The sequence below is a fragment of the Mixophyes fleayi genome, chromosome 2 (assembly GCF_038048845.1).
Source record: "Mixophyes fleayi isolate aMixFle1 chromosome 2, aMixFle1.hap1, whole genome shotgun sequence".
In the NCBI taxonomy this organism is placed as follows: Eukaryota; Metazoa; Chordata; class Amphibia; order Anura; family Limnodynastidae; genus Mixophyes; species Mixophyes fleayi.
This window is the reverse complement of record NC_134403.1, coordinates 85,856,881-85,881,431: the sequence shown is the minus strand read 5'-3', so window position 1 is coordinate 85,881,431 and position 24,551 is coordinate 85,856,881. Positions and strand designations below refer to the sequence as shown.

The 24,551-nt window shown below is 40.7% G+C and overlaps 1 protein-coding gene across 3 annotated transcripts in view; it reads right to left on the bottom strand.

The window, feature by feature from the left end:
- Positions 1 to 3,216: 3,216 nt before the first annotated feature.
- The window catches only part of BAZ2A (bromodomain adjacent to zinc finger domain 2A), a 57,299-nt gene continuing 35,964 nt past the window's right edge, over positions 3,217 to 24,551 (bottom strand). For 2 of the 3 annotated variants that reach the window (XM_075199509.1, XM_075199508.1), the window contains exons 8-29: positions 23,181 to 23,289; positions 22,431 to 22,532; positions 21,637 to 21,844; positions 21,429 to 21,490; positions 19,251 to 19,295; positions 18,779 to 19,018; positions 18,363 to 18,617; positions 18,026 to 18,240; positions 17,784 to 17,858; positions 17,237 to 17,393; positions 16,752 to 16,814; positions 16,174 to 16,318; positions 15,409 to 15,920; positions 13,112 to 13,322; positions 12,429 to 12,584; positions 12,106 to 12,266; positions 9,911 to 10,188; positions 9,646 to 9,778; positions 9,409 to 9,555; positions 8,592 to 8,797; positions 8,082 to 8,225; positions 3,217 to 7,660 (exon numbers count right to left, since the gene is read on the bottom strand). In XM_075199509.1, coding sequence (XP_075055610.1) covers positions 7,492 to 7,660; positions 8,082 to 8,225; positions 8,592 to 8,797; positions 9,409 to 9,555; positions 9,646 to 9,778; positions 9,911 to 10,188; positions 12,106 to 12,266; positions 12,429 to 12,584; positions 13,112 to 13,322; positions 15,409 to 15,920; positions 16,174 to 16,318; positions 16,752 to 16,814; positions 17,237 to 17,393; positions 17,784 to 17,858; positions 18,026 to 18,240; positions 18,363 to 18,617; positions 18,779 to 19,018; positions 19,251 to 19,295; positions 21,429 to 21,490; positions 21,637 to 21,844; positions 22,431 to 22,532; positions 23,181 to 23,289 — 3,793 coding nt within the window. In that variant the 3' untranslated portion in view covers positions 3,217 to 7,491. The remainder of the gene's footprint in view (positions 7,661 to 8,081; positions 8,226 to 8,591; positions 8,798 to 9,408; positions 9,556 to 9,645; positions 9,779 to 9,910; positions 10,189 to 12,105; positions 12,267 to 12,428; positions 12,585 to 13,111; positions 13,323 to 15,408; positions 15,921 to 16,173; positions 16,319 to 16,751; positions 16,815 to 17,236; positions 17,394 to 17,783; positions 17,859 to 18,025; positions 18,241 to 18,362; positions 18,618 to 18,778; positions 19,019 to 19,250; positions 19,296 to 21,428; positions 21,491 to 21,636; positions 21,845 to 22,430; positions 22,533 to 23,180; positions 23,290 to 24,551) is intronic. The other variant, XM_075199510.1, reaches the window with a different exon arrangement.

Below are 24,551 nucleotides of genomic sequence, written 5' to 3'. Positions count from 1 at the left end.
CGCCCCCTGCAGTACAGGTTGGTCGTCAGGACGCAGGTTTTTCCTGGGTCCTAGCGGCCTGGCGCTTGGTAGCAAACGAGGATCTTCCCCTAGAGGAGGAGCCTCGGGAATTAGATTGCCTTCCTCTGAAGGACTGACCCCTCTGGAAGGAGGTCCCACGAAAGGGCTGTCGGAAGGAGCTATTTCTCTGAGCGCGGCTTCTGTTAGCGTATACTGGCAAAGAAGTACTTTTGCCCCCCGTAGCCTGGGAAATGAGGGTATCCAATTCCGGGCCGAATAAGCCCGCTGCAGAAAAGGGGATGGTTTCCACGGAGCGCTTTGACTCTGCATCACCTTCCCAGGATTTCAGCCATAGTGTTCTCCTTGCTGAAATGGAGGCCGCCTGAATGGCAGAGGAAACCGCTGCTGAATTCTGGGCCGCCTCATAGAGATACCCCGAAGCTTCCTTTAAATGCAAAGCAAGGGGAAGGAGCTCGGAGTCCTGTAAAGCTTCTGCCAGCTGGTCTGCCCATGCTTCCATGGCTTTTGCTACCCAGGCTGAAGCAAATGTGGTTCTAAAGCCAGAACCCGCAAATATTGATTTGAGCTGGGATTCTACCTTACGGTCATTGGCGTCTGGGAGAGACGCTGAACCCGGGGCTGGGAGTAGAGTATGTTAAGCCAGGCGAGCAATAGGAATGTCTACCTTGGGAATACTCTCCCAGCGAGTCACCTCTTCCTCCTGAAGAGGATACAGAGAGGCGAACCTTTTGGGAATGAAAAACCTTTTCTCAGGTTGTTTCCAAGCTCCTTCAGCAATTTCTTTGAGTTCTGCAGAAGGAGGGAAACGGTTGGCTTTTGTTTTGGCCTTCTTGAACAGATTTCTGTCCCTGGGGGAAACCTCCTCCGGCTCTGGGAAGTCCAGCGCCTGTCTAACCGCTAAAACCAAATCATTAACAAATTGGTTTCTAGGGTACACTTCCTGCTCTGAGGAATGACTATGGTCAGCATCCGAATAGATTTCCCCCTCTTCCTCAGACTCTTCCTCCGAATCTGAAAGGACCACAAGGGGATTTACTGCTCTAAACCTCCTTCTCTTAGCAGGCGGGGTATTAGAGGAATCTAGCAACTGGTTAAGCTTGTTTAATCCCTTCAAAAAGGCTGTAGACCAAGCCGGGTCTGTATTAGCAGGGGCTGGGTCAGCCTGTGATGTGGAAGTTCCCGGCAAACTCGATCCACTGGCATCTGAGGAAGCCTGGGGGTCTGAATGCGTATTAGTATTGCTAGCCACCAAAGTTGCCACAGTTGATAGCAACTGATTTGATTGAAAAACCATTTGGGCTAGGGAGGTAACCGACTGTGTTAGGGAGGTTACCCAAACCGGTTCCTCAGACGAAGGGGCTGTAACCTGCTGGCTTTGCACAGAGGGGGCCCCTGCATCGCATGCAGCGCAGAACGCCAAAGGGTCCTTCTGCCCACACGGTAATTTTACATGACATTTAGAACATGTGAAATATTTTGCCATAGGGCCCTTTCCCTTATCTGTCATTTTATATAAAGGAAGGCACACCAATCAAACAAAATCAATCTAGCTGAATATACAGATAGAGAGAGAGAGAGAGAGAGAGAGAGAGAGAGAAATATATTAAAAGAACAGAGTAAATTACAAGTAATCAACTAACGTCTTTGAAAAAGTTGTACTTGAATATTTTAAACACCATAATATTTTAGGCTAGCAGGAGACTATAATGTAAACCTGCTAAGCCAGTAATAAAACAACAAATATGTGTTTAAATAAGCTTGTACTTAGCCCAAGGGCCACCAAGACAGGGAGAAGTCCAACAGCAGTCTGTGCTCTCCCTCAGCTCTGTTCCTGTTCCCGGGCTTCTGCTTTGGCGCCAGAACCCTGGGAAGGTCCATCTCTCTCTTTCTCTGTGAGAAGGGGGGGAACTCTATGTTTTAGCTCCCCCCTCTTCCCTGATGCCGTTGTTCTTTGTGAAAATCCATAGGGAACAAACGGCTTTTGGTGGCAGATTAGTGGAGACCTCTATTAGATCCTCTTCCCAGGACAGAGGTCTCCGCAGCGGTACTTCCCGACGCCCCCCTCCTATTTCTGAGGGGGGAATCTTGGTTTAGCCCCTTCTCCTGTCCGAATCCAAGATGGCCACCGCCATCTTCATTACCCGATAACCAGCGCTCTATGCCTGTAATGGCAGCGCCGGTTATCGGGGAGGCTATGGGAGTGCAGCGGTCCATGAGACCGCTTGTCACTCCCTATAATCAGGCACTTTGTATTTCAGCCCCTGTCAGTGAGAACCGCTGGCTCTCAGCTGACAGGGGAATGCCTGCGCTGCCAAGCTGTGAGTGTGTTCTCTATAGTAGAACACACTCCAGCGCTGCCACCTGTGTAAAAAAAGAGAAAACATAAAAGAACAAATAAAATGTATTAAAATTACACTAAGCACTAAAAAACTTGCCCAAACTCCAGGGCACCTAAAAAAACCTGGATTATACAGGAAGAGGCAGGGGGATTGTAGAGGGGAGGGGTCTATCAGCAGCACTAAAGTTAACTAGTTAGGTGCCAACTCCCAGCTCCCCTCCACAACCCATGGTAAAGCAGTGTCCCCCAGACTGGATGAAAGAGAAACAAAGCTACGCGTTTTTCTTGTAGACTGTACTGACAAAGGTGTATAATTAAACAAGCAGACATGCTATACACCAATGTAGTAGATGGCTACGGTCGCTTTAACATTAGAAGCACCTAATTAGCCGTTCACCGACATGCGGACACCCTTCCATGTGGCAGACGTATAGGCATCAGAAATTTACAGTCGCTGCTCGAGGAACTATCGGCAGTTGGACGTGGATCGATCGGAAACGTATACATGTTACATGATCGTAAGGTGATTGGAACGAGATTACAGTACGACCAACCAAATGAACAGACAATCCGCACTTTTGAACAACTTTTCACTATTGTGTATTTATACACACTAAGCCGACATATGAACGAACGGCTGTATGACGTCTGTTTTGCACGATGATTGAAGGAAGCTCCAGTGTGTCCTTAGCCTTAGTCATTAATATGCCATTTACTTTACAGAAACATTCAAAAGACATTATTCCCAAATAAGCACATGCTGTGGTCATTTATGTATCAGGTGTTGCAATAAATACAAAACACTTGGATTAGGAGTTGATTGTGTTGGTTCAAATAGCAAAAGAAAACAGTTGACATTTCTATCACTCATTATTTTTATTATAGTTCAGCTGCTAAAGGGCACATTACAGCAACAACGTCAATCTCTAATTTTTTTTTTTTTTAGGTTTTCCATTTCTTAAAAACGAGATTGGTCCTAAAAATATAGAAAGGAATAAATTTAAATTCACAGAAAAAACTGTACATTTATCAAAAGTCACTATAACACAGTTTGGTTACATATATATAAAAAATAATATAAGAGAACGTGAGAGCTGGTGGGGATATTTCTACGGTGGTCCAAAGCATCTTTGAGCTGCAGAACTGACCTAGACGAGGGAAAGTAATCTCACAAAGATGCTTAGTGCACTAATAGAAAACCTGCACGCATACTCTCATTCAGTGTAGCAAAGACTAAACCTGTGTTTTCCTGTCCTGTTTTATGTGGTTGAGGAGATTTCTGCAATATATCTGCTACCAGTTTGACAAAGAATATGTTTCATGAAAATTACTTATGTCTTGAAGTTAAATAAACACAGTACTTTAAATAAACCCTTATTATGCTAAGAAAATTGTAACACACTGAACTGAAATGTTGAGGCCTCTTTGTTAAAGTAATTTACAAATGATGACTAGATACAAGTTGGTGTGATAGCAAATAACCAGAATAAACATATTTAACAAGAATTTGGTGGTTGATTACAGGGCTTACACTGTTGGAAAAAAAATAAAATGGATATTGTCAGGAAGGCTTATTATAGAATAATGCAAGCGTCATTCACCATACAGGATGTGGCACAGAGCATACCTGTCACTTTGTAACAGTGGAGGCACACATTTTGGAGCATGAAGCAATATCCCTAAGAATGCAGCCAATCATTTCACTAGAAACACTTCCTAGGTTGCATTCTCATGACTAGTTCTGCACAGCAGTGTCCGGTTCACTTTATAGTCACATTCCCAGTATTTGGAATTCGAGCTTGTATTCCATCTAGCTTCTTCCTGACCATATGTGGTAAGGCAGGTGGCATGGAATAACTGTATGCCCAATGCATAGTGTCTCACAAAAGATATGAAAAACCTTAAAAGGATCATTGCAGAAATATATATTTTAGAAGAAAACTTGCCCTACAAGAAACTATGCAAACGTAAAGACTGATCACATTAAATCCAAGAACCTTCAAAAGTGACTATTTACAATGCGAGCTACCAAAGGTTTAAAATTTCCATTTTGGAGATTAGATCTGCAGGTTACCCAAGCTAATTGTATTTGTGCATAAAACACACAAATAAAACTTGACATAGATATAGCCCAAAAAGACACTTACCCATCATAAAAAAAAAGGTTATTTGAGCAATTATGTCCACTAAACCAGCCTTACGTCAGTAATAAAATTCCCAAAGAAGAAAAGACAAAGTGAACTCAAATACCAGAAAAAAAACAAAAAACCCCAACAACAAAGGTTCCAACAATATTAAAAAGCAGTCCTGTCACCAGATGCTCTAGCGTCAGTTCTTATTTTTACTATGTGCACTCTGCAACAAACAATACAAATGGGGTCCCCTGAAAATAACCTATTAAGTGAGCTGGGGAAAGCTACAACATATCGAGGAAGCCAGCTTGGGAATGAGCACTCTAACTCTGCTTCTAAGATATGCTTGTGCCTGGGCCACCTGTGGAATATAGAGAACTTGGGGCGTAGGATACTAAATGCCCCATCAGTTTACTACACAGCGCACACGGAATTATGAAGCAAAAGCAAAATAAAAAAGGATGCTCAAGAACCTGGTGACAGGTACACTTTAAACACAAAGATACAGTGCTGTTATTTAGATCAAATAAATATTTATGCAGCTTATAAACTCAATTTAAAGTCTGTTCTCTACTGAATACCAAAATAAAAACAAATCTTAAGCTTCCAGAATATAAAAATATATTTTTGTCACTGCAGTGCCAGAATGCTTTTATAGTATCAGTCCTTGCCCAGTTCTGTCATTTATGTATTAATTACCTGAAACTGAACTCTATTCATTCGAATATGATAAAAATTCAGTGTAAAATCCTAGGGTTTACTTTTGCCTAATTAATACACATGGTGACATTCATTCATTGGGCTGAGTGCATAGGATATTATGGATTATTGCTTTATAAAATGCAACAAGCTTGCTGCAAATCTAATATTGCTGTAAATAAAATCGGCACCGTCCCAGTAATGTTGCAGTCACATGACGAGGGATTCAACTAAGGAATCCGTATTAGTATTTCTCCTAAGATACAAGGCAGGTTGGTAAAATACACTGAACTATCAGATTGGAAGGGATCGAGACTCGGATATTTCGGTCATGTTCGGTAAGGAATGCCCTTCTAAAGTGCAAATACAGCTATAGCAGACAAGTCGGAACTGAAACTACAGTTGCAAGATGTGAATGTATAGAGAATTATTTTGTAGGCAGAACTAAGAGCAGAGGAAAGGAATGGAATGTGCTGGCACTGCTTATTTTATAATGGAGATATATGGTGAATGCTAGTCTAGAACACCTTTTTTATGTCAATGACAATGGGTAAATGATAACAGGCTTCCAAAGAAAAATAAATTGAGACTAAATAATATAAAGCACTTTCTCCCCTGTTTTACACTGCTATAAATGATAGAAACATGCATGATAAACACATGTCATGTGCATTGGGAACTTAATTGGTTGTAAGGATCAATTATCCCAACAGTAGCCTAGAATAGAACATATAGACCACACACAAAAATCCAAGCATGTGTCCACAGTGCATGAAAACCAGTTAATGAGACAATCACACTAATTGTTATACTACTAAAAAAAAACACAGGGACATATTAATCAAGTCAACAGATTAGCTCTGAAATTCAGTAGGGCATGAACAGGTTAACAACAGATGGGGCAGTGTGTCATCTGAAACCATTTGCAGCCAAATGATGGTGTAATTGTGGGTTCATGGAACCCTTTTGAACTGTCAATGTTGTAGGCCTTTAGTAGAGTGTAACGGGGGGGGGGGGGGGGGGTGGGGGGGTGGGGGTTGGTTCTCAGATGTTCTCTAAAATATACTTCTTCAAAAGAACAATTCAATGAGGGCAAGGTATTAAATACCAGAAGCAAATGGCCTGTACAGCAGAGACAGTGATAAATAAATATACAATGTACATAAAAAGGAGGATGCCGCATCAGTATTCCACCACTCAGCCAACAGTCAAGTGAGAGAGAAACCATAGTAGCAACTCTGGGAACCCTGTAGTGCTTAAGGCCTATAAAGACCAGAGGTACAATAATAGACTTTAGATGGTACCTTTTAGGAGGGGAAAATTGAAGGATATAAAAGCCACTGACATGGGAGGAGGTAGTGCCTAAGTAGGAATGGGAAAAAATTCAACAAATAATGATAACCAAGGGTGGGGATATAATACAACAAATAGTGAGAACCAATGGAAGCAGCACATTGAACAAAATGTGGATAGAATGAAGTCCAGTCCAGAGCACACAGGAATATTGTTCTGTCCGGGCTAGTGCCCAGATTACTGGCCATATAACACAGTACACATTTGAAGAGATGCTATATAGCAGATACCTCATCTATAGTCCTAACAAAAATGCACAAAATCTCTATTGCTATTAAATACGTCTTGCTGTCCAATATATCATATTAAACAATGGCGACAGAAACGGAGTGAGCAAATGTTGAAATTGTGAAACGTGAAAACTCATCCTCGTCGTACAAATAACTAGAATGTATCTTATTCCGTAACTTTGTGCCCGTTTTGTGTGTGTGTATGTGTTGAATTACGTATACATACGTATATATATGCATTTCACACATTCTGCTCATACAATACATGTAGGAATACATGTAAATGTACATATTTCAGTTGCATTATGCAAGTTCAGTAGGTGTGAAACAGGTCTGTTTGTGTACAGATGGACACTCAGTAATTCCTATAGTACTTCAGAATTGTGTTCTGTATGGTCTAACACAGATGTGGATGCAGTGAAGGAGCTGAACACGCAGGGTGTCAGACACTTACAGATATAGTAGAAGTTAGAGTGCCATGGTGACAAGGTTATAGAACTGTACAAAGATCATGTAATTGGGGAACGTAAGGGATCCAGACCCTATGGGGATAGAAGGAAGGGGGGTCCTGGATAACGATAAATTAACCTCTTTGTTGCCATAACTTTCCCTCAAAGTGGAGTGCGGCACATTGAAAGATGAAGTGACAACAAGAGAGATGAACCCGTTTTCAGTGATGCACAAATAATGTTAATTTAGGAATCAATAGACTCCAGTCTCAGAGTATATTGTTTTGACGTTCTTGTTTGAACTCCTCCCAACGGCTTTCATAGAACTTCCTCAGAACCAAGCCAGCCTTCCCTACTACAGAGTCGTCCTCGTTAAACAACTGGCAATTACTAAACACAAGCTCGGCATCTTCTGCAAATTCTTCACAACTTGAATACCTACAGGGATAAGGAAAGGGAAATACTGTTATTAAGTGGTTGCTCCCTCAATCAAACCGCTTATATCAGAAACACAACTGTCATATTTAGCTTTCATATACGACTAATAAAAAAAGCTCACAAACCAGTTACTAACCATACATGGAGCGTTACAATGGGCAATGTTTCATCAGAGGGGTTCTCTCACTCCAATACACGTTTTTTAAAGAGCTTTGATAGTTTCCTCCACATGGAGCCCCATTATGTACCAGGGGCCCAGCACTAACATAGAGCCTGGGACCTCTGCCACTCGCCCTCAGCAACAGGATAGGTTAGGCATATTTTATAAATAATAAAACTGTAACATCTTCTAAACAGTACAGAGTCATTAGCTGCTTATATGCTATAAGGACTACTCAATTTCTAAAATAGACTTCCTTACCTTCCGTTCAGCAACTTGTTCCGCATGGTAGAGAAATCCATAGGGTTTCTGATGATTTTCCTGTAGCCGGGTACAATCCGCGGATTCACGGGCTCTAGAAAGGGCCATGCATCTTCATGTGACTCCATCTCCATTAAGATAATTCTGGAATACAGGCAAAAGTGTTGGATGCTTTTCTCAGGTCTAATAAACTTTACTCACAAAATTATATTTAAAAAAAATAAATAAATTGTAAATGGAGAACCAAGCCAAAGTGAGGGCACATGCGCAGTAATAAGATAAATCTGTACCATGCAGTGTGTTACACCATTTTCTCCCCTCTGCACCATTCTTGAGCAAAGCTGCGCTATATGTAATCGCTAGTACATATTGTACTGCTCTGCTCCAAAGACAAAGCGCTAGCAGAGACATTCCTATCCAGTTGTTCAAATAAATAAAAATGGCAGACCCTCTGGTGGCATTGGTTTATGTATCCACCACATTTGTTTGCCTATGTGGCTATACACTTACTCGCAGAAGGTTAAATCAGGACACTGGCTCCTCGTGGTGATTCGCCGCCGCTTTGCCAGTGATATTTCTGATGGGGATTGATGGCATACAGCAGTCTGTTCTTTCCGTCGTGACTGTTTTAAGGGACTGTCATCTTGATACCGTTGCACACTCTTTTTGGCTCTTCTTGAAGAACCACTAGGTCGAAGATACTCGCTTTCACCTTGCTGAAAAGAACATGTTTCACATAAAATCTAACATACAACCAGAACAGTAAGGCAAGGCAATTGAACAGTTTCCATAAATGGCACCCAATCTATTTACAGGTAACAAAACTTTTGAGGAGTAGGCAGTAAATGAATGCACATTTTGTTCTAGCACTAAACTCCAAGAAGTGTTGTGTCTGGATTTTATTTTCTATTTAACTTTTGTTAAGTCCTGTTTGAAGAAACACCATTATAATTAGTACAACTTCACAAAGATGCAGATACATTTAAATCATTGACATTTTTTTTTTAAAAAAAATCAATTTGCTTTTAAATCACATTGCACTGTGAGATCAGTTGTCATATATATTAAATAAAGTCACAATAAAGCGCTAAACTGAATGGTAATTGTGCTCTATTGTGATCATATGCACTAGATCTGAGAACATAATAAGTAATTCAGGATGACAGTCTCACTAGAATTTATGACATTACTGTACTACCTGAACAGCAAATAGAGAAATAAAAAGGAAAGACAAGACTTCTGATTGGTATAACTTAAAGATCAAATTATCCCAAATTGACAAAAAAAAGCAAATACTGAAACCTAATCTCTTCTAAATACCACTTACCAGAGACACACAGTTGGGGCAAAACCAATCCCCTTCTGGAATCTCTATCATTCGAGGTCGATGGCAGTAAGTGTGGCAACCACGATCACAACTATCACAAAGCAGCAAGTATTCATCATTGTCACCTTTTCGACAATATATGCAAGTCTGTAACATTAAGCGCAATATTAAAACATATTTTAAATATAGCAATTGTGAAGAGGAAGAAATCAGGTCCCTAATTACGAAATTACATACCACTTTATTAACGGAGCGCTCCCAGGCGAAGGACTTCTCCAGTTGCTGCAGACAGAGAGACAGCTGAGCTGAACTTCGGCATCTCTCCACTGTCTGTCGCCACAAACGTAGCCTGGATGTAATGCTGTACTGACTGCCGCAAATGAAAGGAAATTATACAGATTAAACAAGGATTTATGGAAACGGAGGACATGAAAAAGTTAAAGGCTAAAGCCTATGTACAATTGGAGATCCAAATAAAGAATATAGAAGTTCTTCCTCTTACATTTCAGTGGTAGACATTGTCTCTGGATCAGTGGTCACAATCTTCTCATGCTGCACCTCACTCAATGGCCAGAGTGGTTCCTTCAGGTATCGCCTCTCCACATTCTGCTCCAGATCCAGAAGCCGCAGCACAGCTATGTCCAATGGATTACCTGGCTCCCTGTGCGCTTGCCCCTCTTCTTTTTTCACTTTTGCAAAAATATCTTCTGCTGCTTCCAACTTGTGCTCAAAATATTTTAAGTCACTTCGAACAGAGTCTAAGCTAGGAGGGGTCCATCCCTGTAAAATATGTAAAAACATTTAAACAAATAGCAGTAAAGGGTGCAAATCACAGCGTTTATGAGCCCAACTAGAGTGCAGATAGTAGGGGAGGAGCTATCCTTCCACATTTGGATAATTAAAGTGCCCTAGCTCCAAGTCCACCTACTATACTCCATGATCGCAGTACCCTTCAGTGGCAGGGAAGAGAACTGTGGTTTGGTCCCACATGTAACAATTTTATTGAAGAGTAAAAGGGACACATGTGGCATCAACCTTAAAAAGCAGAGTAGATTAAAAATTAAGATGTTATATTACCTGTTTATTTAGATTAAAATAAATTAACAGGCTTTAACTTTCTTCACAATAATTGTGTAATTACTTTCATAGTTAGGGTTACAATATACATACATGCCTGTACCATGTTCTGAATACCCTGCTGGTAAAGCACTGACTCAAAAGGACACCATGTAAATGGCTCCTCCAATACTAATTTCAGCTGCATGTAAATAAGTAAACACACAGAATATATAAATGTTATTTTGATCTAAACCAGTCTACAGACAAACAATATTCAATATAAGAAAGTTGTTGTTTTTTTTTTGCGAAGAATAAACTCCTCCTATTCTAGCTTAAAGTATCCTGCCTCCTATTTTTTGTTTCTGTCCCCTATCCGGCTGAGTGAGAAAATGTTTCGTTTGGACAAATGAAATGCTGGATATACACAAATCCGTCACAACATTAAAACCACCTGCCTAATATTGTGTAGATCCTCTCATGCCACCAAAAAAGCTTTGAAGGTGTCCTGTGGTATCTTGCACCAAGAAGTTAGCAGAAGTTCCCTTAAGCCCTGTAAGTTGCGAGGTAGGGACTCCATGGCTCAGACTTGTTTCTCCAGCACATCCCGTAGATGCTTGATCGGATTGAGATCTGGGGAATTTGGAGGTCAAATAAACACCTTGAACTTTTAGTTATGTTCCTCAAACCATTCCTGAATAATTTTTGGAGTGTCGCAGGGCGTATTATTCTGCTGAGAGGCCACTGCTATCAGATAATACCGTTGCTATGAAAGGGTGTACTTGGTCTGTAACAATGTTTAGGTACGTGGTACGTGTCAAAGTAACATCCACATGAAAGCCAGGACCCAAGGTTACCCAGCAAAACATTGCCTCCGCTGGTTTGCCTTCTTCCCATAATGCGTCCTGGTGCCATTTCTTCCCCCTGTAAACACACACACACCCGACTCTTCACATGATGTAAAAGAAAACAGGATTCAAACCAAGACACTTCCACTGCTCCATGGTCCAGTTCTGGCACGCACATGCCCATTGTAGGCGCTTTCGGCGGTGGACAGGGGTGAGCATGGGCACTCTGACTGGTCTGTGGCTACGCACATACGCAGCAAGCTGCGATGCACTGTGTGTTTCGACACCTTTCTATCATAGCCAGCATTCATTTTTTCAACAATTTGTAGCTCTTCAGTGGGGTTGGACCTGACGAGCTAGCCTTTGCACCTCACATGCATCAATGAGCCTTGGGTGCTCATGACCCGGTCGTCAGCCCTTCGGTTGTCCTTCCCTTGATCACTTTTGGTATGTACTAACCAGTGCATACTGGGAACACCCAACAAGATCTGGCATTTTGAAGATACTGTGACACAGTCATCTAGCCATCACAATTTATCCCTTGTCAAAGTTGTTCAGATCCTTACACTTCTATATGTTTTCTGCCTCCAACACATCAACTACAAGAGCTGACTGTTCACTTGCTGCCTAATATATCACACCCCTTGACAGGCGTTATTGTAACAAGATCATCAATGTTATTCACTTCACTTATGAGTGGTTTTAATGTTGTGGCTGATCAGTGTTATATTCTTTGTAGTACAAATCAAGAACAATGATTATAAGAAAATTAGTATTGGTAGTTCTAACTGACCCTTAGTTGCAGGTCTGACAACAAAACCCTCTGTTCCAGGTCTTCCACCCATTTCAGCACAGATAGATCCACTTGGAATGTCCAATGCTCAACTGACCATTGGTCCAGTGTTTCCTGACTCGCACAGGGACCTTCTGTGGGTTTGGACTCAAAGAGGGCATCTGTAAACAGTTAAACAAATACAATGGTGATCACTTACTAACAAATTACATATATACAATGTTAAAAAGATTTTTTTACATTTTCTAGCCTTTGTGAAATAATCTTTAGACAAATGTTATTTGAAGTAAAAGAATAATAATGTATATATGTATATATCTTACTGGTAGCTGTCCGAGCGCACATCTCCTTCAGGTGCCCAAGATGCTTTGTGAGATACTTGTGCAAAGATTTTTCACGGATGCCTCGTGGGTGCAAAGATTTTAGTAATGAGTCAAGCATGACCGGGTCTTTTATCCACCACCATGTATTTTTCATGTCTATTCAAGAAAAGAAAATCACAATGAAAATGGATAAATGTAAAAGGAGGAAAAAAAACAAACAAACATGGGAAATGACAGGATAAAAAAAGAAAGTAATTTTAAAATGAAAAGTTATATAAAATTAGGTGATGAGTAATATGTAAAAGGGGCTCACAAACTGGAAATAAACTGCACACCTACAGAAATAATCTTTTTACCTTTTTTGTTTTTCTAAAGTAAAAGTCTTTTTTCACTTTACATATTTTTCTCCATGAAGGTCCCCTATCTCCTCTAGCAAAGCTTAAAACACCATTGTCCAATCTTAGGCTCAACTGGAAACTTGCCTTATGTTTTACTGTTTGTGGTTTTATATGTTTGGTTCACTGTCCAAAACTGCTCCATTAACAGAATCAATATGTATTTATAAAAAATAATATAAACACAAAAACTATTCTTCCCGTGAAAATCCTAGCTGTACTAACCTGGTCTATTGAGTGACTTATGAAAAGACTGCACAGGACTGTTGGCTTGTATAAGAAACTTACCGCTTGGAATGGGACGGTCTATAAGCTGATTGTAGTACTTTTGCTCTATTTGTGTGAACATCTTACTGGATGGTCGTCCTCTACGCTTTTCGAGTGCCGAGCTACACGTGGTGGCATTTCTCAAAGGCTTGTTACAAACATGGCAAAGCACAGAAGCGGATGTCAACAGAGTGCCAACAGAATGAGACTTCTCTTCTGCCAGTGCACCAACCTGCAGAATAGAAGATAATTATATAAAGACAATAAAGCTCACAAACTAGCCTTATGAACAAGAAGAGATGAGATGATTTTTGTACTTAATGTTAAGCCCATCAAAAAAAAAATCTGGGGGACACTGCTACCTTTGGAACGCTCCAAAGCTGCCCCTAGGGGAGGGTACACTGAGACAAAGCTGAATGCAAAACTTGTTGTCCAAAAACTAGCATCTCTGGACACAAACATGAGACCAGTAAAATCTGGCAAAAGGATGTTCAGCAGACCAGGTTGCTGCCCAAGAAGCACTCACTCAGTGATCTAGTGGAGTGAGCCGAAACACTTTCAGGAACTGCTTAACCAGAGCTAGAGTAAACCTGCTGAACAGTGGATCTCATCAGTCCAGCTATAGTTTGTTTAGATGCCTGCCAACCCTGAAAGTGCGAGTCATGCGAGTCAGAGAACCAGCGGGGGAGTCAGGATTTACCTGGACACACCTTGGGCGTTCAAAAGACTAAGAGCTCTTATCACATCTAAAAAAGGATCAACAGTATAACAATCTCCCACACATAAATACAAATGTATAGAAGAACTACAGATGTGGTAATCGAGGTATTTAGTCCCCAGGCTTCAAGACAGCAGCAGGAGCTCTTGAGAAGAAAACCCTTTAGTGGAGAGGAGCTTCAGCCCAGCAACAGGTCGCATGCAGACACAGACACAGCCTCCAGCTCTTCCGGGGAGAGTAGTGTGCGTGTGGAGGTCTTTCTCCAGTGGGGAAGTCCGCCCCCAGTGAGAAACTATATGTAGGTGTGTTTCTCCCACTTCAGAGACCCAGTGCAATGGGAGCCTCCTGTCTAAAGACAGGTTCCAAAGCGACTCGCATGACCCTAGTGGCCTCAGCCCCTGAAAAAGGGTCTAAATAATGCTGAAAGAGACAGCAATACTTACCAAATAACTCCCTTCTGAACTCTTCTGGGAGTGGGGCAAGCATGGTAATGGACACACCGTCACGGTGGCCATCTTGGATTCACCACTGCTACTTGCGCCAGCTAATATAAGGGGACTCGACAGCCTATTATGGAATGATAAAAGCCCCCTACACGCTGTTCTCAGCACAGAACAAGCGGAGAGGGGTGGAATGCCTACCAGCACCTCCTCCTCCCATATGGACATACACAGGGAAGAGTGAGAACAGGAGTGCTATGATTCTAAACTGTAAAACAAAATAAAAACACAAATGAACCCTAACTAGGCTGTCATAGGCAGCCCCACAGAACACTGCCCCACTCCTTAGGCACTTAAGTAAAAACTGAGGAACATTCAGATTGGGAGAGGGGAGGAGATTCAGGTTAGTTTACAAAGTTAACCGTTAAGTGCAAACTCCAGCACACTCACACAACCGCAAGGTAGCAGTGTCCCCCAGATAGGATGTAGGAGAAAAACAGATAACAGTCACTATATAGTCTACAATAGGGCAGGAGGTCAGTGTGAAGATCTGGGGTTGATAGAACCATGAAGGGAGATTTTTAAAATTGCTACAGTCAAAATGATAAGTGTGATTATAAAATTTTAAGTGGCTAAAATTTCTGCTAAGATCTGTGAATGCAGTGTTAGGTAGAATTTTTTTTCCACATTAAAATTGAGTTTCAAAACTAAATTTAAAAAGCTATTTTCGATATTTGTGAATATAAAATATTTTTAGATTAAAAAGAAAAGACTATAAATCTAACATTGTTTACATATTCAACGGTTTATGCTACATAACGTGATATTACCTTAACCAAAACCATTTCAACCTAGATGAAATCCTGCATCACCAAATGGGCAAACAAATAAAAAGTACGTACTTGTATAATTGTATTTAAATTATCCACACAAATGAGTTTGTATTAAGACACAGCCCTTTTATAGTAAGCCTTATGAATGGGGTAGGCGGAGAGAAATAAATATAGGTACTGGGGAAATAGTGCAGTATCCCATTAGTGATCAGCAGCCACGTTACTACAACTCTAACTTGTTTGCATGTACACAAGACTCGGCATAAGCAGCAGGGAATAAAGGAGATGTCACTGAAAAACCAACAATCATAACGATGATAGTTATACCTGTATCGATGGTGTAGATGCAGCAGAAGATGGTGGGGGAAGGAGTTTTGACTGAGAATTGAGTTTTTGGGAACGGTCAGTGCAAGAAGTCCTTGGGAGAGAGTTAAACAACTTATTCTCTTTCTCATCTGTGTCTGTGGCTCCAGGACAGGGTCCAATATCAAAGGGAGATGTTGTTTCAGGGTGAGGAGGACTATTCTCTGGTGTCAGCACAGTACTGTTCATGACAGAAGTTTGACACTGTGTCAGCCACGATAAAAACGTTGTCTGGCTCATGTCCTGTGGCCTCTCAGAAATAGGGGTACTAGTTTGCAAGAGGCCATTTAATGGAACTTCCTGAGATTCAGGACACTGACAATATTTACAATGTTCGGACTCTGCCTTCGATCTCCGTGGACGACCCCGTGAGCGGTTAAGAGAACAGTAATATTTGTCTTCTTCCCCTTCTTCCTCCTCACTCTTCACACAAGATGTTTCTTGTGGTTCAGTCAATGGAGGTTCTGAAGTCTGAACTGAAAGTGAACATTCATCAGTCAGTGATAAACACTTTAACTAGAAAAAGAACTTACATTTAGATTGTGAAAACAATCGGGATCCTGAGTTGGACTGTCTATACACATTATCTGTCACCTAAACCTTTTGATTACCGAATCACATCATCTATTAAAGACTTTATAAATCTGGAACCACATATCCCTAGTTCCTTAAGTACGAGGACAGGAGTATGGCATAATATGGACACTTTTCTTTCCTTGAGGGACTTACCAGGGTTGTCCGCTAAACCCTCCACAAAAATGCCACCTATGTGCGGAAGCATCCAGTAGAATCTGCGGTACCGATCCTGCCCCAGACACACACACCGAAGTCTTTGAGAGGAACCAATAATTTTCTTTCGCAAAAACATCTGTCGCTGTAAACCAATATTATATAAGGAAGAAAAAAAATATTTAGAAAGACATTCACAGATAAAACAATAAAGCAATGCCATGAGTATGCAGTCTTATTCTGTTAAGACGACAAATTGATCTTCAGTCTATGGTGTACATTTCAATTTACGTTTTGCTTTCAGTTTTACGGATCCACCATTTAATAGCCCTTTATAGTTATAAATTGAAACTTTGCAATAAATTTTACAAGCACTGTTTAGATAGACTGTGAAGCTTTTCAAAGTCATTCTGGCATGGTAAACAAACTAACAAATAATTGTTAACTATTTCTACATAATTTCTGCATTATTATTTTACAATCCACGTCATCTGTAAAATACAATCCCTGTTCACAAGGAAGTACAGTAACCAGTGCTAGACATCCTCAACTTTCCATCTATATATAGACAAGTGTACCTTAGTGAGTTTCTCTATCTGTTTTTCCAGATCCCCAGTATTCACGCTAGTGGAAACGTCTTCCTGCAATGCAAAACCATGAAATGAACATATCAGTAAACACAGGGTAACATTTAATTGGGAATGTGTGACTATTCCTTATATACAAATGCAAATGCGATAGAGCATTGTTATTTAGAATGTTCTCTAATGGGGCAGGGACTGATGTGAATGGGTTCTCTGTATAGCGCTGCGGAATTAGTGCAGCTATATAAATAAATGATGATGATGATGATGATGATGATGATAATAATGACATCAGCCTAAGCAAGATCCAGAAAGTACCCAGAAAACAGGCACATAGGGAAGTAATAGTCCTTTCAACTAAAAAGGTATTTTCTTAAATATTACTTTTTTTTTTTCTCTATTTTTTAATGGGGCAGGTTTATTAAAACTGGGTAGATAACTATCCCTCTTTAAGTTTCAGCACGTGTTTAGTGACTTACCTCTTCTTCGGCACTGGGTTTCAGTGAAGCAGGCTCACCCCCTTCCAGATCTTCATTCTCATCAGTAACACGTACACTGCGTCTCCTCCTACTTTCCTCTGCACTGTTAATGTGGGACTCCTGTCTACCTGTCTTCTTGCCTAATGCAAACTTCAATCTGTGGGAGGATTATAATACAAAGGTAGTGAATAGTCCCAATTTAGTTTTAAGTTTCTATCATTTTGATGACATGGAGTAAGAAGGATAAAATATATAGGATACAAACAATAAAGTTTTGTAACTAATTTTAAGAAGAAAAAAAAAACAAACATGTTTTTGAGGACTGTTCTCTACCAACATGGGTATCAACAGATTGTTTTCCCTGATTGTAAGTACCGCATGAATATATCCTTATTGGTAATTGGTCACATGTGAACTCATGGACTTGCTTGGACATGACATATGCTAATTCATGTCCATCATACACCTCAACAGTCTCGGTAATAACTATAAACATTACACCACATAACAGAAGAAAAAAGGAATAGACTCAGAATGTGTGTGTTACCTGCGTATTTTGCCCTCAATTATCCACTTGTTTTTTCTGTAGTTAGACATGTTCTCCAGAGTTTTGTCAATTTCACTGTAGAAACAAACACAAAGAGGCCTATTCTATGGTAACTGAAGAGACTGCATGAATGGCATTTCCTATACAGCATTACTACACTGTGAGGAGGTAATAAGAAAAATAAATAACTACAAGCTATGCTTCGTCAGCATCATGAGATTGACAAGTAAAAGGAATTGTACCTGATAATGAGGGTACTGGCATTGAGTTCATTAATAAGAAACGCAAGCCCTGCAGCTTTTGTGTGGGGAGGATGGGCATGAAACGGACATGTGCGGAGGCTATCACATAGCTGAAGGTCCCCGCCGTATGCCTCAAGGAAGATACGTAGAACTTCAGAGACATTTTCCCTGGTTAGACTGATTTCAGAAACTTTTTCCCCTAAGATTTTCAAAGACTGAAGAGGAAAAGAAACAAAAATGAAAACCATATGTCAATAAAGCCATATTACTCTGCAAGCCAATTAAAGAGAACAGATCTATATCTATATCTCATGCCGTTCGGGTTATTTTCAGATACCTGGCAAAATGGTGGAAGTCCAGGATCAAACAATGCCACCCGCAGTAGTTTCACCACCAGATCTTGCACCTCCCCCACACGGTCACCCACATTGAAGAGCCCCTCTTGCAGGGTACTGAGGCTGAGAATGTCCTTCGCTTCATCCAATCCAAATACTTTTCCATATGTCTGTAGAAACTCCACAATGGTTAGGCAGTCAGAGAAGGCACTACTGGGCAACACTAATCCTGGGACACGTGGAAAATCCGGTAACGGCTGAAACAAAAAACAATGGTTTAAAGTGTTATTGGTTATAAAGATTCTTTTCACCAGATGTGCTGCAAAGTAGCTAACTTCACAACCCCAAAATAAAAACATCTCACAACTTAATAGTGCTCTAAAATCTATTGTTAAAATTTACCACCCTACAATCGCACCTGATGATCAGGTAAACACATATCTTCTGTGGGTTTCTTTAGCTCCTCCAACATAAACAGTTGGCGCTTGTGTTCCTCCAGGCGGCGCTGTTGTGCAAGTTGCCTCCTGTCTGGCTTGTGGACAGGGGGAGCTGCCTTTTCCTTTGACCTTCTCTTTACTTTCCTCTTCTCTGCATTCTGCTCAGCCTCCTTTATCTTCTGTTCCCTCTCTTCCCTCTCCTTCTCTTTCTTTTCCCTTAGCTATCCGAATCAAAGTGACAAGGATTAGTTTTCAGTGTAAATCAACGAAAACAAAAAAATACAAAAAAAAAGTGAAATAAAGGCTGCTCTTGGTTTTGTAGACTCTTACCATGAAATACACACCACATACAGAAACGTTGGAGCCCATCTGTCAGTATATTTACAATATGTGTTTGTCCTGATATTCCTAACACAAAGTTATTAAACCTTACTGCTCTATAACAATACTCACTTTTAGTTTCTTTGCTGCTTCTTGTTTAGCTTCCTGACTTCTGGCCTTAAAGAGAAAGGAGACAAGTCTTCTATAATGTACAGTAAAATGAACAATAAGATTTCATTTTATGGCACCAATCACGTAGCGCATTGCTTACTATTGTACTGAAATACAAATAGCGATATTTGAAATCATTTATGATTCTTTTAATGACAAAGCATCATAGCCCATCTACCACTTCTTTATCTCTAGTTTATTTCATCCTGGATCTATGTACCTTGAAAGTAAAAGTACAGAAAAAGTACCTGGGATGCACCTGGGAATATACAGCGCAAAACAATCTGCCTCAAATGAGAGGGAGCAACACAAAGTAGCTGAAAGCCCAGGGACTGATTAAGGTGAAATTGGGAAAGGCAGAGAGTAAATCACGGCCAAAAGCACCAGATGTGTGAACAGTACGTCAATATTGAGACACCACAAGGTGACTTACATTAGAAAGGATTCAATAACACAAAAACAGAAGACTGGTCACTGTCTGATGCCAAAGGTGGATCACAAATGCTGTCACGGTACTAGCAGCAACAGCCCAAAGAGAAACAGAAAAGTACTTGTTGCCAAGGCCAAATGGATAAGTGGATTTTTGTACTTACCGTTAAATCCATTCCCTGATTCCATTTGGGGGGACACAGATAACCTTGGGGTACAGATGGAGCTGGTGCTGGAGTAAGCACTAATTCTAAACCGGTTTGAATTCAAGCTCCTCCCTTACTATAACACTCCACTAATAGCTCCTGATTTATTTATTTTTAGCTAACAAAGCCCATAGGATAGGACTGAAATAACCAAACAAGAACCACACAACCTTAAAATCAGAATGAAAGAGGGGGTGGAAACACAGTGTCCCCAAATGTTTCAAGCTCTTAAGTATAAAAATCCTCTTTCTTCCTATTTGGAGGACACTGCTAACATTGGGGATGTTCCTAATCTGCCCATAGGGGAGGGTATGGTGGGAGAATTTGGTAAAAGTATGGACAGAGAGCAAGGCTGCTGCCTGACACCTGTTCAACGAAGGCTCCAATGCGTTCACCGATCTGATAGACTGGGCTGTTATCAGGAACTGGTGTAGGTCTCTTGCAACAGTTTGATTTGTTGCAGGACATCTTTTGTTGTGCGCGGAATCAACATGCACAGGACAACTCTGTCATTGTGAAAGACTAGATATAGTGACTTGCAAGATAGGATAGCCAATTCAGACACCATTCTTGCTGAAGCAATAGATGGAGCTATCCATAGGACAGATGTCCCTTCCAAGGTTGTCCCTAGTGCAGGGCTTAGCAGAATAGCCTGACCACAGCCTTGCCTGACCAAAGCCCCTGCCGAATTCCGTAACAGTGCAGACCACTGCAAGTCCAATCTCAGCCCAGGGGTCATCTATCCTGCTAGAGGAGTTGTTCTCTGCCACATAGACAGCAGTGGACTCATTCACAGACTGGTCCCAGTTCTACTACTGGCTGAAGGCACGAACAATCATTCTTCTTGGAAGTAAAATTCACCCGTCAAGTGCTGCGCCATAATGCAAACGAGGCAGCCAACATATTAACTGAGTCCCTGCAATTATTTAACTCAAAGCCACTTATGGAAAAAGATGCTTCCGTCACCTGGCCCGAGAACAGCATGAGGGAAGAACATGTAACCCAGTTTTCCATTGCTTTGCCTAAAAAAGCAAAAAGCTGGATGCTGACCATTAGTTACATCCTAAAATGAAACTGAGCATTTGTTTGGACAGGCAACAAGGGGGGGGGGGAAATCCCAGTAGGAGAATTCCCCCACTTAGAGGAATCTCCAAGTTTCAGTCTGTCATCTTCCTCCGAGGATGACGTTATCTTGGGAGTAGGATCAGAGTGCACCACTGTCGAAGCAGCACATCGCAATAGTTTTGACTGTTCGGACTGCTTCTCTTCCCACAGAACCTGAATTAGCAGAGTACTGGTCCGCCTGTGTCCTCCATATGAATTATAGGGAAATGCTTAAATGTTGATGTTCACTACCACAATAATCTAAGTTACAGATGTCCTCACATTTTCAAAAGCATACATAATGAGAATTTATCATGTGGGATTACAATGAAACCGCTTGCGCAATGTATTCTTGGAATCTTTATTTTTTTTATTTAAATTATAATAAATGTAGACTAACCTTTCTTCTCATTTTCTTCCTCAGCTTACTGAGCAGCACTTTTTCAACATCACTAAGAATATCTAAAAGGAACAAACCAAAAATAGATTAAAAAATACGCTCATTAGGCATGGAAACACATAAATAAAGACATGAAGAACTCATGCCATGAAACGATTGTACAGATTGGACACACGACATAAAATAACATTCCATGAGCTCTCCATACCTTGGTTTTCCAACTTTCTCAGGAGTTTAGCATCAGGTTTACTTAGGAGGTCAATCATCTTTACTTTTGGGGGTCGACCGCGACCTCTTTTGACCTTATTTTCCTTTGCTTTAGCTTTCTCCATATTACGAGGACGCCCCCTCTTTCCTGTAATGGCCATAATACGGGAGGGGATTTCCTCACAGTTTAGTAGCACCCACTGCAGGCCCTGAGGAGGGGAGGTAAAAAGATAATGTAATGTAGACACATGACCTGCATAAAAAGATGTTTCAGAAGATGTCATGCTATAACTTTAAACAAGTTGCTTAGAATTTCTTTCCACGCCCTACATGTGCGCTCTGGGAATAGCGCACACAAACAACAGATTGAGGCACAATGAAAAGCTGCTCACTAGATAAAGAGATAGCCAAGTAAAGACCAGGTCCTTGTGATGATAAAACGCAATATGTACAATACCCAGTACTGAATATTCATGGCAAATCCCTACTCCTCGGTAAAGGCAAAAAAACATTTTATTAGTGTTGCCTATCCATGTTTCTTGACTATCTATAGTTAAGAGTATGTCAGACTTGCCTTGACATAAAACAATCTAGTTTAAAGGACATGCCCCAAAATTGGAAGAATACAAGTTGAGTATTGTTTATTTGTGCAAAACTATTGAATGGCCAGCACAATGATTGGGAGAGCGCTGGCTGCAGGAGCATGGCCCAAAATGTTAATGACAAAATAAGTGAAACCCAAATGAATAGGTGCCATAAACTGTATTAAGAATACAAGCACCCAAAACAACTCACATCTGGAGTGTGTCTTTCTTCATAGAAGTCTCCAACAGGCATCCTGGGACTGAAACTAAAGTGTTCTCTTCGGACGTGGGGACCAGAGTTTTTAGAAAGATACTAATGAAGGGAAAACCAGAGAAATAAAAACGCATAATACATTATAATTTACAGAACACGACAGGAGAACTACAACAATGCTAAGGCCGTAGATAGTTTTATGCCTTTTATACTTCGTCAATAATGAGCATAATTGCAAATACTTTCACACTTTAACACCTTTAGCCTCAATGACAACATATGGTGGTTCTAAATTGTTGTCAAACCATAGCTCAAGATTAAAATGACATTCATCAAAACTGGTTATATATATTGTATTTGTGCTTAAACACAACTTTAATGGTATTGTACACGTTTGCACAACCCTCATCGTAATTTTTACCTGTATCCACCCCCTAGCATGCAGCACACCTGCAGAGGACTGGATGGATATAATTCTCCTGCGTTGTGAGCTCACAGCACCTATCTGCCCCCAGCTTCAGATAATCCACTTGGTCAGGCACATCTAAATGAGGAGGCTTGTCCAAATGTGGACATCCTCTTTAAAAGAGGTCCACCCACATTAAAAAACACTTTGTCTATAAAAAATGTATAAGGTTCCCTACATTTTATTTAGGTTAAATCTGGACAAGGGACCTCTATAAACCGGATGGTTTAGGTAATGCTTGTACCAAGACAGCCACACAAAATGCAGAAAAACTAAATTACCTTGATGACCTCAGGAAACTGTTTCATTCTTTTCCCGCAAGGAGCGTAGTACCAGGTCTCCCCTTGCCAGCGGTGGTTACCTTTCTTTATCCGTACTTCTCGCTTCCACCTGCACACAGGAAGTCACAAATACATATATGTCCACAAGGCCACAGAGTCTGGCATTTACTGCTACATATTATGTAATCATATTATGTAATCCTTAAATCCTAACAAACACAGAATCATCACAGTAGAACACTTTGAATTGAATCCAATAACTGCAGCCTTTCACTACAATTACAATGCCATGCAAATAAAACTTATTGCTATAATAAAGGTTACACGTTATATCAAAGAACAATACAAAAAGTTATTGTAAGAAGATACAGACAGCAGGTGAGTAAAGTCAATACTCCAGGAGGCAGGGCACTGGAAGAAAAGTGGATCCTTCACCTCCGTATAAAACATTTGTCTCTTTAGCTCCTGGCTAGTTTAACAGGACTCAGGCAAGGGAAAAAAGAAAGAATTACAAAAGTGGCAGCTACAGAGGACATCAGTGTAACTCTACACACATCAGAGAGAACATTTTTTTAAGATGGGAGTTAAAAAAACAAAACAAACAAAAAAAAAAAAAAAACCACACCAGAAAACTCTTCTGCAGTAGAGGGACAGAGGTGGTGGAATGTCAGAGAGCACTACATAAAGAGCCTATTCCTCACACCAGGAAAGATAGCTATCCCAAACCCTATGGTACATATAGAGTGTTTTGAGCCCTCAGCATGGTCCCAATCATGGCTTCAACAACATCTTTCTGTCTAAAGATCACGGCTTCAATAGCATGCTTTTAAAGTCTGGCTCACCAGGAGCTTGCAAAAAAAGGACCTTAAGAAAGCAGACAAGGCCAAAGAACATAGTATAGAGGCCAATCAATGGACAGGTAAATCAAATAAGTATACCAGGACAGGTTAATCTTATGCATTCTCTGAAATTGAAGGACCTGTAGGCCTGGACCCCATAAAGCTCCTTATCCATCTGACTACCCAGGAGCAGAGAGAGAATTGAGGGGGGTGGGGAAGGAGGCACTTTTATGATGTTGTAGTGAAGGAGCCAGTTTCTCAAGGAAGAGCCAATGCAATAGTGTTCCCTGAAGAAGGCTGGAGAATGTGACAGGATACTATAACTCATAGGCCAAACCAATATATACTACCAACTTGAAAATGGGTTGCCTTGTTAAAGCTCACAAGCGAAACGTGCGTCGGAGTTATGCTGAGCCTGCTGTTCCTGGTTCTTTATTATATTCTGTAGCCTGTTCACTCATGAAATTTAGTTCAGATTATTAGGAGCCTGTTATCCACTATTTAGTGATAGGCAGTGAGTTGCTTATGGGTG